Below are 16,310 nucleotides of genomic sequence, written 5' to 3' on the forward strand. Positions count from 1 at the left end.
AAGCAGTTTTTCTTGTCTCCTAGGGTACCAGAGCCAAGATTTCCCAGCCTCCATTGCAATAGAGTGTGGCCATAAGACTGAGTTCTGGTTGTCACCAACACTAATGGCTTCTAGTCACATGGGGAGACATGGTTGCCACACTGGAAGAAGGGAGAGTTTTGTTTTTGTTTTTGTTTTTGTTTTTTTGAACCTAGCGAGGAGAGGCCAGGGGACCTGACCATCCGGCAGGAAAGAACTGACTGGCTCGGGGTTAACCAGATCCAAGATCAGGAGCCTTCTTATAAATAACAGAGTAGAGGCTTATCCGTTTCATATCCCCAGTGTGGGTCACCAAGCCCTGTTTTGTCTGCAGTCTGATCAAATCAGGTGTAACACCTCAGGAGTCATAGAGAATATGGCAGATAACATTATAAAACAAGGCTGTTTTATAAGTCATGGCTCCCATGTGGCTACACGCCACTCAGTAACACTCATCTTAGGGAGACTTTCTGGTATGTGGGGAGTTCTGGGTTGGCTCAGTACAGCAGCTGGCATTACCTTAGCTAACTCAGTTGCTGATACTTTCTCTCTCTCTCTCTCTCTCTCTCTCTCTCTCTCTCTCTCTCTCTCTCTCTCTCTCTCTCTCTCTGTGGTTTCTTGAGACAGGGTTTCTCTGTATAGCCCTAATTGTCCTGGAACTCACCTTGAAGATCAGACTGGTCTCGAACTCACAGAGCTCTGCCTGCCTCTGCCTCCCGAGTACTGGGAAGAAAGGCATGCGCCACCAACACCCAACTATTTCATTCCCTTGTAACAGATTTTCCCATATGTTCAGCAACGCCTGAGCCAGCCACACACATCAGTAGCCATCACCTGGGAGCATCTGGAGTTCCCTGTTCCAAATGAAATAGGAACCTCTGTGGAGGAGCATCCAGCAACCAACTTCTAATAGTTGATAATAGTGAGCCAGTTTAGGCAAAGGCAATGTGAACACTGCGGGTAAGTCTATAAAGGGTTTGGGAATTCAGGACTTTATTTCTTCTTCAGGAGTGCATTTCTGTCTGTTTTGGTCTTACAGAACTCCAAAGCAGAATTTCTATTCACAGGTCAGACCTATTTAAAACAACTGCAAGCTCTCTCACAGACTTCTTTTTAAAGGAGAGAAAGAGAGAGTGTGTATGTGCACGCACGCACATGCATGTGCATGTGTGTGTACATGTGTATACAGTGCTCAAGGAAGCCAGGAGGGGATTCTGAAAGAATCGGAAGTGTTCTTGAGGGCTGAGCCATCCCTCCAACTCCTGTAAGAACACGATTTCAACCGTAAGATCAGGCCCTGAGCTCACGCGATATAACAGGTAAGTGTGGACATGGCCTTACTCTAAAGACAACTACTGTGTGTCCATCCAAAACCTAAGCTCACGGTGGGTGTCCCGTGCAGCTGCGCAATTCTCTCTCTCAGGCATTGTGTACGAAGTGTGTGGAACGCTCAAAATAAGATCGCAGAGAGGGTCACATCCCTCTGTCACGGTGAAGCCCTTCAGTGGCTAGACTGCAGACACTAAAAGTCTGGGCTCCTCTCTCTGTTGCCAAGGTTCAGGGTATAGCAAGCCATCGTTCCTCTAGACCCAGAGACAGCCTGGCCGTTCCTCCCCCGTGGGCAGTGGTTCTCAACCACCCTAGTGCTCCAAGTCTATAACAGAGTTCCTCCTGTTGTGACCCTCCACCATAACATTATTTCATTGCCATTTCAGAACTGTAACTTTGCTTCTGTTATGAATCATAATGCAAATATCTGATATGCAAGATATCTGATAAGCAATTCTGTGAAAGGGTTGTTAACACCCCCGCCCCCACCAAGGGGCTTCAACTCACAGGTTAAGAATCACTGCCCAATAGCTGGGCGGTGGTAGTGCATGCCTTGAATCCCAGCATTCAGGAGGGAGGGGCAGGTGGATCTCTGTGAGTTCCAGGACAGCCAGGGCGCTTACACAGAGAAACCAGGTCTCAAAACACAAAAAGCAAGAAAAGAAAAGAAGGGTCACTGCCCAAGGGCAATCACCAGGACGCAGTATTAACTCCTAAAGACACCATGAGGGTGGTTAAGCATGTGGCATTTCTGAGGGATCGTAATGTATCTGTGGTAAACATGTCCTTTGTTAAAGCTAGTATTTCTCCCAAAGAATTAAATAGATGTGGGGCATTTCTAGAAAGTTTTGAGTCACTCAGTAGAAAGGCTTGGTTCACATTCTTGAAAGTCCAAAAGACACGAACTAGGATTGGGGTTCTGCCCTCGTGCCTGGGACAGGTGACCTGGAATTGGCCCTTGGCCATACCATGAGCAGGAGGGTTCAGTGGGCAACACGTGGAGAGGCCTGGCACTCTACAGAGAGAGCCCCGTGATGCACCACGTTTATACTGCAACAGCGCATGTGCGAGCAGAGTAAAGACATGCAGGGCCAAACAGGGAGAGATGGGTATACCCACAGTCCAAGCTGCTCAGGAGGCTGTGGCAGGGGGATTGCCTAGGGCCTTGGAACCTATTGAGACCTCAAGCGAAGGAAAGAAGGAGCGAGAAAGAGAAGGAAAGAAAAGAGAGAAGTGTGAACTGGGGGAGGCGCAGGCTGCAGCCTCGGCTAGGTCTCTCTTCCCGGGCTGTGCACACCATGAAAGCTCAGAGAGCCAGCCGTGCTTCCCTGTGAGGGGTTTGCCCTGCTGCAAAGCTGCAACTCCTGATTGTTTCCTCAGGGGCAGCCTGGTCTTAGCACCGAAGACGTCCTGTGGCAGCTGCCAACAGCTACAACCTAAGGGCTCCTGTACCCACTCTCCAGGAACTCAGGGCTCTTGGGTTCACACCCATCAGTCATCTGGTCTCCCTCTAGGAGGTCATGGGATTATTGTAAATGCTTATGTAAATATATATTTACACACACATATATGTATAATACAATATGCATAGAGATGCATGTGTTCATGTTTTAATAAAGTTACATCACATGGGGTGATGTTGTCCCCCAAGAACCAAACACTATCTAATGAAACCCAGTGCCAGGCAGAAGAATACAGAGGTCCAGTCTCCTAAAGCAATATGGGTTATTGCCATTGCCCTTGGCTTCCTCCCAGGTGAGACTATTGCTGAAGACAGCACACAGTTTGGACACAGAACTTGAAGGAATTGAGCCGGAACTGACCCAGAAGCCTTCTTCATGAGGATTGGCTCTTACGGAATTGGAAGGTGCTACGCATATCACCAAAGGAGAGAAGCAGTGGATGGTCCTACCCCACCTTAAAGCCTAGGAACTACAGCATTGATTGGGCCAACAATATCTCCCCTACAGCGAAATAATGGCACTTTTATCATAGGGGTAACCAACAGCTATCTAATTAGACTTAATGTCTGTTCAAAAGGAGGAACTTCATATCTGGTACTGACAACCTAGTCAAATACCCATGGCTGGAGAGATCACAGACCCTAGAGGATCTATGGGTAAGTGTAGCTCTTACTGCATCAAAAGCTGCTTTTTGTAACAGATGGAAACTGTTGTTGAGACCCACAACTGGTCCAAATGCAGAGAATGAATGGCCGGGGGGCGCCTAACCCCCCTATCCATCTCTGCAATGCAACCCTATACCGGAGGCGCCTATAGATCACAGAAGAGCAGATAGAATTTAACAGGCATCCTGGGCCGGGGTGGCTAAACACTGTCCCCTAGGCATGGCATTGGAAATGCATCCACGAAATATCAACAATATGGTTTCCCAGATAAGACTGGCGTGAAGACACCGCCACAGGCCACGTGGACAGAGGAAATTCTACATGGTCCCATGCCTCGAAGAGAAGCTACAGGGTTGTCAATGGCTGCTAGGAGAGAATAAATTAGTTTCTCAAGGGACGAGCTCCCACATGGGGTATCCAGTTCCATATGGTCAACTGTGAGTCCATGCTCATATGAGCAAAGCTGCACAGACTCAGTAGGCTGTGTGTGTGTGTGTGTGTGTGTGTGTGTGTGTGTGTGTTACACACACTAATTAACGAAGAGACCATGTATTTGGAGAGTTTGAGCAGGACGGGAGGGGTGAGAGAAACGCAGAAGCCCTCCACTGAAGGAGTTCTCAAATGAAAATTAAAATATAAAATAAAAATAAAAATGAACGTATGGCCTAATTCACACGCCTTTCCTCCAGGTTTCTGCTGAAGGGCGATGCCCGCATCTCAACAGGCCACGCCCAGTGCCACGGTACCAAGAAGATGACTTAGGGACGCCAACAAGTTGACCAGACCAACCCAAATGTCTGGGTCCAGCTCACAAGCCCTGAGGGGTCCTCCTTTCTCAGCACACTGCAGTCACCTCCTGAGGATGTGGCCCAGGTCCTGCCCTTTCTCGCAGAACAAGGCGCAAAACAAATGCGCAAGGGGAGGGGGCAGCAATGACTGGCACGTGCCGGGGGTGGGGTGGAGGCTGCAAGACCGGCAAGAGTGTTTTTCCCTTTAACTTCAGAGAAGTCTGTGAGTTACCATGGTGGGGAGGGGGTAAATCTCTGGAAAGAATGCCTAAGAATTGAGGGAAGTTGGGGAGAGGGCGTCAAACTATTTTTGAAAACAAGTTTTCCCACCTGGATTCGAGCCACCAGTGCCTGGAGCGATGATGAGCCCAGTGGCCATCAGAGCTGCAGGCAGGCGCGCCCACGGAGCTCTAGCGGCCCCACCCCGTCGGGGGCGCGGCAGGGGTGCCCCAGGCGCACGTGGTGCGGGCTGCTGTGGCTCGGGTAGACTGCAGTCGTGGACTTGGCTGACTGCTGCTCGGCCGGCGCGCAAATGAGGCTGGAGCCAACTGAGGCGGGGGCAGCGCGCACAATGTGTTTCTTGTTAGGGACTCCCAGGCCGGGCTAGGTTTTGCTTTTGGTGCGGCATTATAATATTAAGAAGCAGTTTGATTCCGGACAAGCCCGCCCTTGTTGCAGGCTGCTTGCGGGTTCCCACGGACGCCAGTGGGCAGACGCGGGTGGCCTGGCCGCTGCGCTCGCTCAGTGAGGCGGACTGGGGGGGAGGCGCCCAGCGGGCTGCGGCCTGGGGTCCCCTTGGTGACCCCAGCTCCCGTGGTGGCCCGACCTGCGGCTCGCGCCTCCCGGTGGCGCAGACTTAGCGACGCCAGCCCCCGCTCGCGCCAGTTCGCAGGCGTCCAGAGATTGTTTTCCAAGACCGTATCACTCCGTCCAGTTGATTTTCTTTTTTTAATTTGGTGACCGGAATAAAAGTCCCAGGAAAATCCTTTGTGAATGCCAAATGTGACCGCAAATCGGAGCACTTCACTGTATTGGTAACAAAATATTTGTGGCGCTCGCTCTGTAGTTAAATCGAAACCTTCCGCCAAACTTCCCAAGCTTTCTTTTGAACCTGGCTGGCAAACAACTGGATTTGGCAAAACTTTTTTTTAAGTTAAAAAAAAAAAAAACTGGGGCTCGAGATACTCAGGTAAACACAGGACGGTGCTGGAATCCTAGAAGGAGTTACGGATAGAATTGTGGCAGGGCTCAGGCGGACCGATCTAAGGCTAAGCCATTGTAGTAGCAGCGGCGCTTCACTAATGCCATTTATTAGCTCTATGTGACACGAAGTGTAAGAGGTTAGGCAAGTCTTCAAAAAAAAAATTACCCCAAAGAGAAAAATAAACATCCTCTTGTTTGCTTTTCGTGGCTTTGCTCGTTTTCCTTCAGTCCTAGCGCCCCTCATCTAAGGCCTTTTTAAACCCAAATTAGGTTTATCTGGTTGCAGGATAAGGGCTCCCTCTTGCCAAGGTATTAAATAAACACGTAAAGCAAAAACTCGAATCCTTATGCAACCCAGATGCTGTTTCCTCGAAAACCACTACAAACCCGGATAAGCCAGATAACAGTCCCGGCTGGTTGTGCGCCTCAAACCCCTCCCGCAGGACTTCCCCCACCCCCCGCCCCGCACACACACACCTCACCCTTGGGTTTTAGGGCCAGCAGAAGATGATTGTATTGGGGAGCTTTTCTGCAAGACATGGGATGAATAACTGCCGCTAACACTCTCAGCCGTGGATGAGCACCCTTGGGGGATCCGGGTGCCATAAACTATCCGGAAATGTTGGCATCTGGTTCCTAAAAGGAAGCTTTCCCTGAAGATAAACCCGGGACAGAGGAGGTGTCTGCGTCTGCAGGCGGACTTACAAGTTTCTGGACTCTTGGTGATGTCAGGCGAAAACTCAGAGCTACGAAGGGGCTCTCCTCACCCGCCCCCCCCCACCGCAGCTTTTGTAGCGGAAATGAGCAGCACGCAGATGCGGGAGCTGCACGCTAAGGCTCAGAGGACCGCAGGCAGCAAGGCATCATCCTTCCTTCTCTCGGGTTGGGGGTGGGGCTGTTCTGGATAAGTCTATTGCTCTTTGCATAACCACTAAGAATTCCTACAAGAATGTCTGTAGAGCGAGGTGACGGGGGTGGGGGTGGGGTTAGGGGAGAGTCGTGTGTTGCGGAAAGGAGTCCTTCACAGAATTTTTTTTTTTTGAGTCAAAGCCATCTAGGCAAGGACCAAGAAGATTCAGAGTAATAAATAAATCTTGCCCTGCGATGAGACAGTGACCTCCTTCGCCTCCACTTCTCCCCTCCCGCCAGCTCCATGTCTCTGTTGCAAAAACAAATGAAATAAAGCAAAACCTTTTGCTTTGGCAACGTCTAAGCCACATTAACGCCCCCTCTTGCGACGGAAGATTTCTTTCTTCTCTATCCTGGCTCCCCCCGCCCCATCTCCTACTCCCCTGCCCCCTTTCTCCTGTTCTTTTCTTCGCGGTCCTCCTTCCTTTTCCCCAAATCACTCGAAACTTAAGACGTGCAGAGACTGCAGGTGCGCGCAGGCTGAAGGCCCGGTCAGGGCGAGCCTGGGACCGCCGGGGCCTTGCAGGCATTGATCAGCTGGGCGCGCGCGCTGAGTGACGGCGCGGTTGCCATGGCAGCCGCCTGAGCGGCGCCGCGAGGACAAGGCTGCAGGGCGGCGTGAATGGGCGGCGTCACGCGCCTGGCGCCAGAGAGTCTGCTCCGAGGCTCCGGCTCCGGCCCCGCCGCGGCCTGGCCCGCACGCCGCCGCCGCCGCCGCTGCTGCCAATTCATCACCTGTCAGGGATCACTCGGGGGGTCACGGGCGGAATGGACACAGCTGTGAGAACAAAACCGAGGGGAAGAAAGGCGAGAGCTCCCAATTGCGCCAGATGTGCGGAGAGGACCTTGAGACTCGCCCCCGCCGCGCCGGCTCCTCCCGCTCCTTCCCCCAACACCCCCGTGGCATCACGCGGGGATTGTAGCCAAGGGGGCCGGGCCCGGACCTGCTTCTGATTACCGCGCGTGGCCTGGACACCGTGGGGGATCTGGGGGCCTGATAGCAAGGCTCGGGGAACTCCAGAGCGGGTCTGTTGCTTTAGTGGGGGGCGTCCCAGTGACTAGCTGGGACGACCAATATTTCCACCACTAGCACCCCCCCCCCCGCGCGCGCCGGAAGCCCTTCACACCTTCCCACCACCCACGGATCCCGCCCTTACTGCAGCTGGGCACGTCCTGCAGCTGGGACTATTTGAACTTTAGGGCTCTCAGATGAAAACCCACATCCACACCAATTGGCAGATTTTTATGTGCCATTATAAGTCGTCCCGAAAAAGGCTCCCACCCCATCCCGGGCCCCCAAAACATAATTTCAAGAAATGTCAGCCCAGGCTTGCTGTGAAAGACTTGCTAGTAACTCCGGCCTTTGCTCAGTCACTGACTTATACAGTTTCACAATCCCCTTAAAATGATCTTTAAGTGAATGCAAAAACTGGGTACAATGCCAACAGAATCGGATTCAGCGAAGCCCGGCAGACTGGACTCTGGCATGACAGCCAGAGAAAGAAACGCCAGAGAACTTTCACCATATTTAGCAATTTTACTATATCAGGGTACAAGAATGGTCTTGGGAGAAGGCGCTCATGCGTTGTAGCTGCCGGAGTGTGGAGCGAAGCTGCACAGCGCTCATTATCATCCAGCCCAGGGCCTTTCTGTTGGGATAATGAGGCTGGCACGGGTGCTAACATACGGTGTCCTTGGAAAAAGAGAAGAATGCGTCAGTACCGCAGAGATGCAATGTCCAAGAATCATAAGTAATAATTTGAGAATCCCAGAGATGTTTGTTTACATTGGCTATTATTGTAAAATACTCAGAGTATAACATCATGAACCAAAAGTGTCAAAACAAAATCTGTTCCGCTGTGGCACGTATGTGACAGAAACACACGCACACAAAAAAGTACACCAAAGGCTCGAACTGTGGGGGGACTCAGAGAGTAAATCACTTCCAGGCTTAATAACAGAGGCGAGTCGTCGATCGGAACGCTGTCGCCGAGTGGCAGGCGGCACTGCAGGGCTTGCGCAGATATCTTCCTGCAGGGCAGCGTCCCTCAGCAGCCTCCACACTTAGGTGGCCGGATTTTACCACTTCTGCGCCACCGGACTCTGCCTCCCTAGAGAGAAGTCCTGGGGCACATGGCTGTCACGTGGAGGTCAGAGAGTGCCTGGCCCACCAGCTGAGGAATTAATCATTAATTGAAGGGAAAATAGTGTTCTCCCCCCACACACTACAGAGCTTTGCCCGGATTCTGCCTTCTTCCTCTTTCTTACAGTCAGACCACACCAAAAAAAAAAAAAAAAAAAAAAAGTCAACATGTTACTACCAGTTTACCCTTTCTGTTTTTGTTTTGTTTTAGAGAAATATTTTTCCTCTAATATACGGTAGTCTTCTGCAGAGCGAGAATGAAAGTACCGGAGTCAAGAGCTCCAAACTTTCTAAAATGTAGCTGCATCTAGAAAGAGGTGCTGAAGGATTCCTAACCTCATACGTAACAGAATTTTCTCTAAAAACAGCGATAAGCTGTCAGTCAATAGCTAGGACCACCTACCTGACAAAGAGCTTCCCCAGAGCTCTAAGCGCTGGAATGTGACACCAGAAATCGCGATTTGTGCATAATTAATCGCATCACACCGCCACCTACACTGAAGGGCACAGACCAAGGGCAGTGTATGTAAATGGAGTGCCCGTGTGCAAACCCTACTAATGACCTCCGATTAATGGAGTCATTATACCAACCCTGCCTCATTTTGGGGGGAACGAAAGGGGGTGGGGAGAATCCTGAACGTGCCGGGTCCCTGGGGCTCCTCTGCGGTCTGAGGAAGACCGCACAGTATTCGCTACAACTCCTGTCACTCAGTTTCCCAGAAGGCCTCCCGCGTTGCTCCAAGTTGCAAAACCTCAAGCTAAACCGGTCCTGAATGTGTACGTGGGTAGTTTTTTTTTCTCACCCTCTTAAACCCAGCTTTTCTTTATCTCAAAAGAAGGAACTCACTCTACAAACGTGCCTCCCTAAAGGCGCGCTTCTTTTCCCATCAGCAAAGGTTGCTGTCTTTCCCTGACGCTAGCGACCTAGGACTTCCCCTCTGGGAGCGGAGACCTTAGGGCTGCTGGCAGCCCTGGGTCTGAGGTGACTTGCACCGGGCACACCCCCAGGGCGGATTCGGGGGTCGGGTGTCCTACGGCTCTGAGGATGGGAATCAGGCGGGCACGTTTGCACACCCGGGCCCCCTGGGCTCGCAGCGCGTACTGTACTCAATTTACCACCCCAGCTGGGCTCGCGCCCGCTCCTCCCACCCCACGGGCATTGGCTGCAAACGCGGAAGGACCGAGCGCTCTCGCTCACCAATGGGAGAACTCGCTCGGCATGATGGACGTTACCCCTTCCACCAATGGCTGCTGAGGGATGCCCGATCGAGTGGCCCGGGAGAGTGCACATAAAAGCCGCCCCGCCCGGCTCGCGCTTCATTCTGAGCAGAGCCAGGTGCCGCACAGCCAGCTCGGCCCCCCTGCGGCGGCTCCCTCCCGGCCTCTCCTCCTACGAGCAGCATGAAAGCCTTCAGTCCGGTGAGGTCCGTTAGGAAAAACAGCCTGTCGGACCACGGCTTGGGCATCTCCCGGAGCAAAACCCCGGTGGACGACCCGATGAGCCTTCTCTACAACATGAACGACTGCTACTCCAAGCTCAAGGAACTGGTGCCCAGCATCCCGCAGAACAAGAAGGTGACCAAGATGGAAATCCTGCAGCACGTCATCGACTACATCTTGGACCTGCAGATCGCCCTGGACTCGCACCCCACGATCGTCAGCCTGCACCATCAGAGACCTGCACAGAACCAGGCGTCCAGGACGCCGCTGACCACCCTGAACACGGACATCAGTATTCTGTCTTTGCAGGTGAGACTCGCTCAGCAAGTACCCCGCGGTCCGTAAAACCCCCGGTAGCCCGGCCTGTCACCCTTAAAGTCTATTGTAGAGACAAGCTCATTAACTTTATTTTTTTAAGAAAACTGTACATCGAGCCTGGTGTAAAATCGCTACTTAAGTTCTGTGTTGGGTTGCCTCTGGATCTGAATTGTAGCGTGAACCTGTTTTTTTTGTTTTGTTTTGTTTTGTTTTGTTTTGTTTTTAAATGGGACTTGTTGGCACTTTCGTAAAGAGGAGGGGAGGCTATCTTTTAGGATTGTCTAATATCCTGCCTTTTATCCTCTCTCTCTCTCTCCAGGCGTCTGAATTCCCTTCTGAGCTTATGTCGAATGATAGCAAAGTACTCTGTGGCTGAATAAATTGGTGAGTGTTTGCGGGTGCCTCCTCCTGTATGCGCGCTTTGGCAATGTGCTTGTGTGTGCATCTGTAAGATGTTTGATTTGGAAAATGCATGCTTACTTCGCTATGTTAGCGGGTGCCTCTTGTCTTAGCAGATAGGCATGAAGGCTTGTAGCTGTGGGTACCTGGGATTACAGAACATTTGCCTTAAAAAAGAAAAAGAATGTAAGAAAGAAAGAAAAAAGAAATGCCAGTAACTTATTGCAGGACAAACTATCATTATTACTGGTTTTGTGAGCCCATCGGTGGTCCTGTGAGGTACGAACCTCGGCTGTAATTAATCTTAACGCCACAAATTCCATAGGGGTTCTCCTTCCCCCAAACTGCGGTCATCTGAGATTTCTCTAGCTAGCTGAGGATTGCTACCCTGAGCCTTACCCCTTGTGTTCTGGGATCCAGATTTCCCTATCTGTTAACCAAAGGGCTGTTTTCAATCAAATAATTGTTACAAGAAGCACCCTGGCGCCTGTGAGCAGGCTGTTAGAGATCCAAATAGGAGACTGCGTTTGGGAAGTTTTCCCCTCGTGTCTCTGCTATTTTCATGTTTAATTTGTGCTGTCGAGGCCGGGTATGTGTGCCGCATCTGGACGCCAGGGTTTGGTTTAAATGCTCAAACTGTGGCTTCCCCGGCGCCTGGCTGCCTGCCTCTGCCCTTAGGTTACTCTCTCCTAAGCTGCTTTTCTCTCCCAATCTTTTGCAGGCGTCTGGGGACTTTTTTTTTTTTTTTTACTTTCTCTTTTTCTTTTGCACAACAAGAAGTCTACAGGATCTTTTAAGACGCTGAACTTTTTGTTTTGTTTGTTTTTAACCATTTCACCAGGAGAACAAGTTGAATGGACCTTTTTAAAAAGAAAAAGAAAATGGAAGGAAAACTGAGTGATCATCTTCTTCCCAGGAGTTCTCCAACCTGGACTGTGATACCGTTATTTATGAGAGACTTTCAAAGCCCTTTCTACAGTTGGAAGGTTTTCTTTATATACTATTCCCACCATGGGGAGCGAAAAACGTTACAAATCACAAGGAATTGCCCAATCTAAGCAGACTTTGCCTTTTTTCAAAGGTGGAGCGTGAGCACCCGAAGGATCCAGTATTCGGTTACTTAAATGAAGTCTTTGGTCAGAAATGGCCTTTTTGACGTTGAGCCTACTGAATGCTGTGTATATATTTATATATAAATATATATATATATATATATTGAGTGAAACCTTGTGAACTCTAAGTTTTCTTGTATAGTGGCAGAAATACCTATTTCTGCATAAAAATGTAATGACGTACTTATGCTAAACTTTTTATAAAAGTTTAGTTGTAAACTTAACCCTTTTATACAGAATAAATCAAGTGTGTTTATTGAATGTTGATTGCTTGCTTTATTTCAGACAACCAGTGCTTTGATTTTTTTTAATGACGCTGTTATAACTGAACCCAAATAAATAAATACCAGTTCAAATTTATGTAGACTGTATTAAGATTATAATAAAATGTGTCTGACATCAATACCTGGATTCTGAATGATTTCTGAGAGGTCTTGTGCTTGCTTGGGCCGCATCCTTCTGTTCACAGTTCTCTCTTTATCACTCATGTGTTCCACAACAGCCCAGCAAACCGAAACATTGTTGCTGATAGGAGAGATGGGGACTGAGAACTGCTCACTTCGCAGACTTCTGTGCCTGTGCTTTGGGGCAGGGTTTAGAATGGGATTTGTGGGAGGTGACTCCCTTGAGTTAGGTCATTGACAGTCTAGAAAGTGTACAGTCTGGAAAGACTAGTGTCTGGGTGTGTGGAAAGACACTTAGAGCAAGATCCAGATTCAGAAGAAAAAGGGCTTTGACTGTCACTGTTTGCCCCTGGGAATTAAGCTGTCAAGCCTGGCCAGGAACTCCAGCACACTCCTCCACCTGTGGCTCACACAAGCCTGTCTGAGCCAGTTGCTTTCCCTGTCCGTCCCATGGTTATTAAGTGCCCTTCTCCCTCCCTGGTCTGATATCTGAACTGCAGCAAGGAACAGTGGGAAGGTACGAGAAAAGCCCCTCCACGCACCAAAAGTGGGGGGGGGGTATCCACCAATATTTCCACCTAGCTCTCAGATCCTTGAGGACCCTGGGTCGCTAATTTAGATATCTATTTTATATGTAAGAGTCTGTTCCCCAAGTCGGAAGTGACTTGAGGTGGGGTGGTTCTGGAAGGTGGTTCTAGGAGAACAGGCAGAATCTTCAGAAAGGATGGGACAAGGGACACGGGTATACAGACTCACCTGGTGCCACTTTCTAGGCCAAGCAGGTGTTTGGGTGGCGCCTGCTAGTCTGCTTTGGCTGAGGTGTTTTCCTGGCCCCTGACACCGAATCCATCATGGTGAGTGGAGGAGTGGCAGCTTCGGTTCCGGTGGTCCCCGCCTCTTTCCTGCGGGGCGGGGTTCGTCCTTAATGATTACATCAGGGGATGCATGATTTGGCCTTTACTCCTGGGCTGGAGACTGCCCCGGGGGCCAAGACAGTCGCCCGAACACTCGTCACCTGGTGCCTACTATAGCCCCTGTTTGCACACCCACCGGACCAACCCAGCATGCACTGTACCCCCATCCCAAAAGCGGGAGGAAAGTACCAGGATGAGTTGCTGCCCCACCCCTATCTTCAGCCTGGTGACGGCCGCTTCTTATCCTCTGCTCAGGTGGCAGTGGGGATCTAACCCGGAAGTGCAATCGTGCTATCTAAACGACAGGGATCTTCGGAGGACCTGTGGGGTCGCTGGACAGCTAACACTGCTTGCAACACTTGACTGCTAACCCGCGCGACAGTCCTGGAAAAGTGGAACCTTTTGGGGGGGAGGGGGGCGGGCTTGTAACTACAGCTCGCGCCATGGAGGCCGAGCGCCACCTGCTGGCAAACGTGAGGATCGCTGCTGGCCTACGGTTCGGCTGTGCCCGGAGCAAGGGTGCTGCTGGGGAGCAGGTGACTTGGTCTGCAGCCATTATCCTGACCAAGATCTGCCCATGTAACCTTCTAAAAATGATTGATGTCATCCCTAAAGACTCTGCTTCTAGCGCGTGTATGTAAAATCGTTCCTCCTCAGAAGGCTTTAGCGGCACGCTTCCCCTTCTCTGTCTCTAATTTTGCCTTTCACATTTATTTCTCCTGAATTGCTTAGTAGCATTTAACCAGAATGGTACCTTATCAGAATAGGATGAGAGTGAGCAGCGTTTTCTTACTCCAGATCTTACTGCCATTTTCCCTCCGCCGCGGAAGATGTAGGTGCAGATGGTCCTTGTACATCTTATCAGTTTTTGAAAAATTCCTTCAGCTTCTAAATTTGGGTAATTTTGAGAATTTTAAATCATAACACAGTGGCAAATTTAGCATACTTCTTGCTGGTTTTTTTTCATTATATAAGTTTTAAATCTCCTTCCACTGATTTATTTTATTTGTAATGCTGGGGATCAAACCCAAGGCCTTCGTAACTCAAGGCCAGCACCCTGCCACCCGCTACCCCCTCAGCATTTGATGCTATTTTTCTCAGAAAACTTTCTCTTCTTTAGCAAGCTGTGGTTTCTAAAATAACCCCGACTCCAACGTGATGTGGGATTTGTTGTTTTGCTCTTTTGTTTGGTGGTTTATGTCCATCGCAGATTCTGTAAACCCAGTATTTTATGTGTAATTGTGAGAAATTAAGGGCTGGTTTTTTTCTTGGACTATCCTGCGTTTGGTTTTGGAACAACAGGCACACTAATTTCAAAGGGTGAGCTTAGTCAGTTTGCTCTCGAGGTCCAATGCTGGAGTTAACTCCTTAAGAGACAGGCTTGTGCATTCCTCTCATGGTATAGAAACTATTCCCGGGTGTGCCACACACAGCCAGTCTGTGGACGAGCCAATTCGGTCTGTCATTGCTTCCTGTCAGTAGAGGGACTTCCGGGTTGAGCAAATCCAGCAGTAATGAGTTTAGTATTCTTGTCTGTCAAAAACTGCTATTGAAATTCTTAAACTCAGTGATCTCCTGCCCTGAACGCTGCAAATCCTCCACCTTTTGGAGTTCTCAGCACTTGCCCTTAGAAGGGGGACTCCAGGCTGTGGGTGTCTCTGTGGTATGGACCCAGGCTTTGGGTGTCTCTGTAGTATGGACCCACCTGAACTTTGTCTTTTTTTTTTTTTTTTTTTTTTTTTTGTCTCATGGTGGAGCACAACACAGCTATTCCCTGGGAGCTGGCCGAGCCCACGCAATGGGAACAACCTATAGAGGATCTTGACCCGAAGTGCAATAAGCAGAACAATCCAGCTGATAGCTAGGTCTATGGTAATAAGAGTGAGCCTGGGAATTGTCCTACTGGGAAGGAGGAGGAACCAGAAAACCCTGACCTGAGAATCCTGCCAATCCTCCCTCCTGCCACCAGGGACTTCCAAGTACTCTAACCCCTGCCTGTGAATTACCCATGATCCTATAAGTAGGCAAACAACTGCTTTAAACCCATTGGTCCACTTTATGTACTCCTTCCTCTAATGCGTGAGTGCCTGCTCTAGCCACGAGCATAGACGTTTCTTTATGTCTCCGCAAGAACAGCACACAGCGCATATTAGACTCTTTGGCAATGGCAGCAAGATGACCAAGAAGCCTAGAGATCAGTCTTCTATTTAGTGAAGCAGGCACCATGAGGAGCTTTTCTAAGGGCACACACAAGGTAGAACAGAGTGCTGGCGAGCTCTGTGCACGTTCCTGGTGTTATTCCTTTTTAAAGATATAGTAGTGGCGGACTGGTCCCACGAGGGGTAGTGGTGGGTACCCAAGACCTTGGCAAGTCCCCTGAGGCCTTAGTAGGTCACCTTGGTGAGTGAGAGACAGACAGATACATCATGCAGAGAGAGAGTTTGGGTGTAGAGTTTATTTAGTGAGTTATAGAAGGAAAAGGGAAAAGGTGGAAGCAGAGAAGGGGAAAAAAGAGAGAGAGGCAGAGAAAGAGGGGGAGAGAGAGCAGAAGTTACCTCTTCAGGGAGAGAGCACAGGCTGGAGGAGGTGGGATATCTGTTTCCCTCTGCAGAAGGGGAGGGGTTGGGAGAGGGCGGGACTTGTCTCTTAAAGGGACAGGATACCCAAGTGATAGACCAGTCCAGCAAATCGTAATACCTGGGGCAGCCCCAGTAGAGGGGGACCTCTCTAAACAAGCTGGGACTTTGGCCAACACAATTGGAAACAAGATGTGGCAAACTGGGGAAGCTGACTGTATAAAACCAGAAAGCATTAGCACCAGTCTGAGACAAGCCACTAAAACAGCCTAGCTCTGTGGCAGGGCCCCTCCGGTGGATAATTTGGGGTCAGGCATTTCCGGGTAGGAGAGATTAACAAGGCAGCAGGCTGCGGGCGACTGAGTGAGCTCTGTGAGTGTGAATGTGACTGTCCTTGAAGTCACGTGACAGGGGAAAATCCCTATTTATCATCCCTTGATGTCTGCATGGATGGGTCCTACATAAGCTGAAAATCAAGGATATATGAACAGACCATCCCAAGTTATGTAACAACTCATCAGTCAATCGGGTTAGGATCAACCCCATTCCTGACCCTTCCGATCATCTCCTCCTTCTACCTAAACTCATTAAAAATGCAAAATCAAAGGGAAAAAAAACAGAGTTCCTGA

General features: G+C 49.9%; 1 protein-coding gene and 2 long non-coding RNA genes across 6 annotated transcripts in view; 1 reads left to right on the forward strand and 2 right to left on the reverse strand.

The window, feature by feature from the left end:
* LOC125404083 (uncharacterized) overlaps positions 1–6,363 on the reverse strand; it is a 137,581-nt gene extending 131,218 nt beyond the window's left edge. For both annotated transcript variants that reach the window (XR_015738114.1, XR_015738113.1), the window contains exon 1: positions 6,172–6,363. This is a non-coding gene — a long non-coding RNA (uncharacterized LOC125404083). The remainder of the gene's footprint in view (positions 1–6,171) is intronic.
* Positions 6,364–7,892: 1,529 nt separating this feature from the next.
* On the reverse strand, positions 7,893–9,615 carry LOC146894260 (uncharacterized). The gene is made up of 2 exons (XR_015002319.2): positions 8,922–9,615; positions 7,893–8,068 (listed from the first exon to the last, which is right to left on the reverse strand). It is a non-coding gene; the product is annotated as an uncharacterized LOC146894260 (long non-coding RNA).
* A 209-nt stretch (positions 9,616–9,824) lies between these two features.
* On the forward strand, positions 9,825–12,190 carry Id2 (inhibitor of DNA binding 2). Of its 3 annotated transcripts, none has more exons than XM_048439806.3 (3): positions 9,826–10,267; positions 10,596–10,660; positions 11,397–12,190. In XM_048439806.3, the coding sequence occupies exons 1-2, from the start codon at positions 9,920–9,922 to the stop codon at positions 10,650–10,652; spliced, it is 405 nt and encodes a 134-aa protein (XP_048295763.1). In that variant the 5' UTR covers positions 9,826–9,919; the 3' UTR covers positions 10,653–10,660; positions 11,397–12,190. The 3 variants fall into 3 exon arrangements, with proteins under 3 accessions (XP_085546957.1, XP_048295763.1, XP_048295762.1); XM_048439805.3 differs by having other exon boundaries at positions 11,517–12,190; XM_085690831.2 differs by lacking the exon at positions 10,596–10,660 and having other exon boundaries at positions 9,825–10,267; positions 11,517–12,190.
* The last annotated feature ends 4,120 nt before the right edge of the window (positions 12,191–16,310 follow it).

Source organism: Myodes glareolus, chromosome 6 (assembly GCF_982192425.1).
Source record: "Myodes glareolus chromosome 6, mMyoGla1.1, whole genome shotgun sequence".
Lineage (NCBI taxonomy): Eukaryota > Metazoa > Chordata > Mammalia > Rodentia > Cricetidae > Myodes > Myodes glareolus.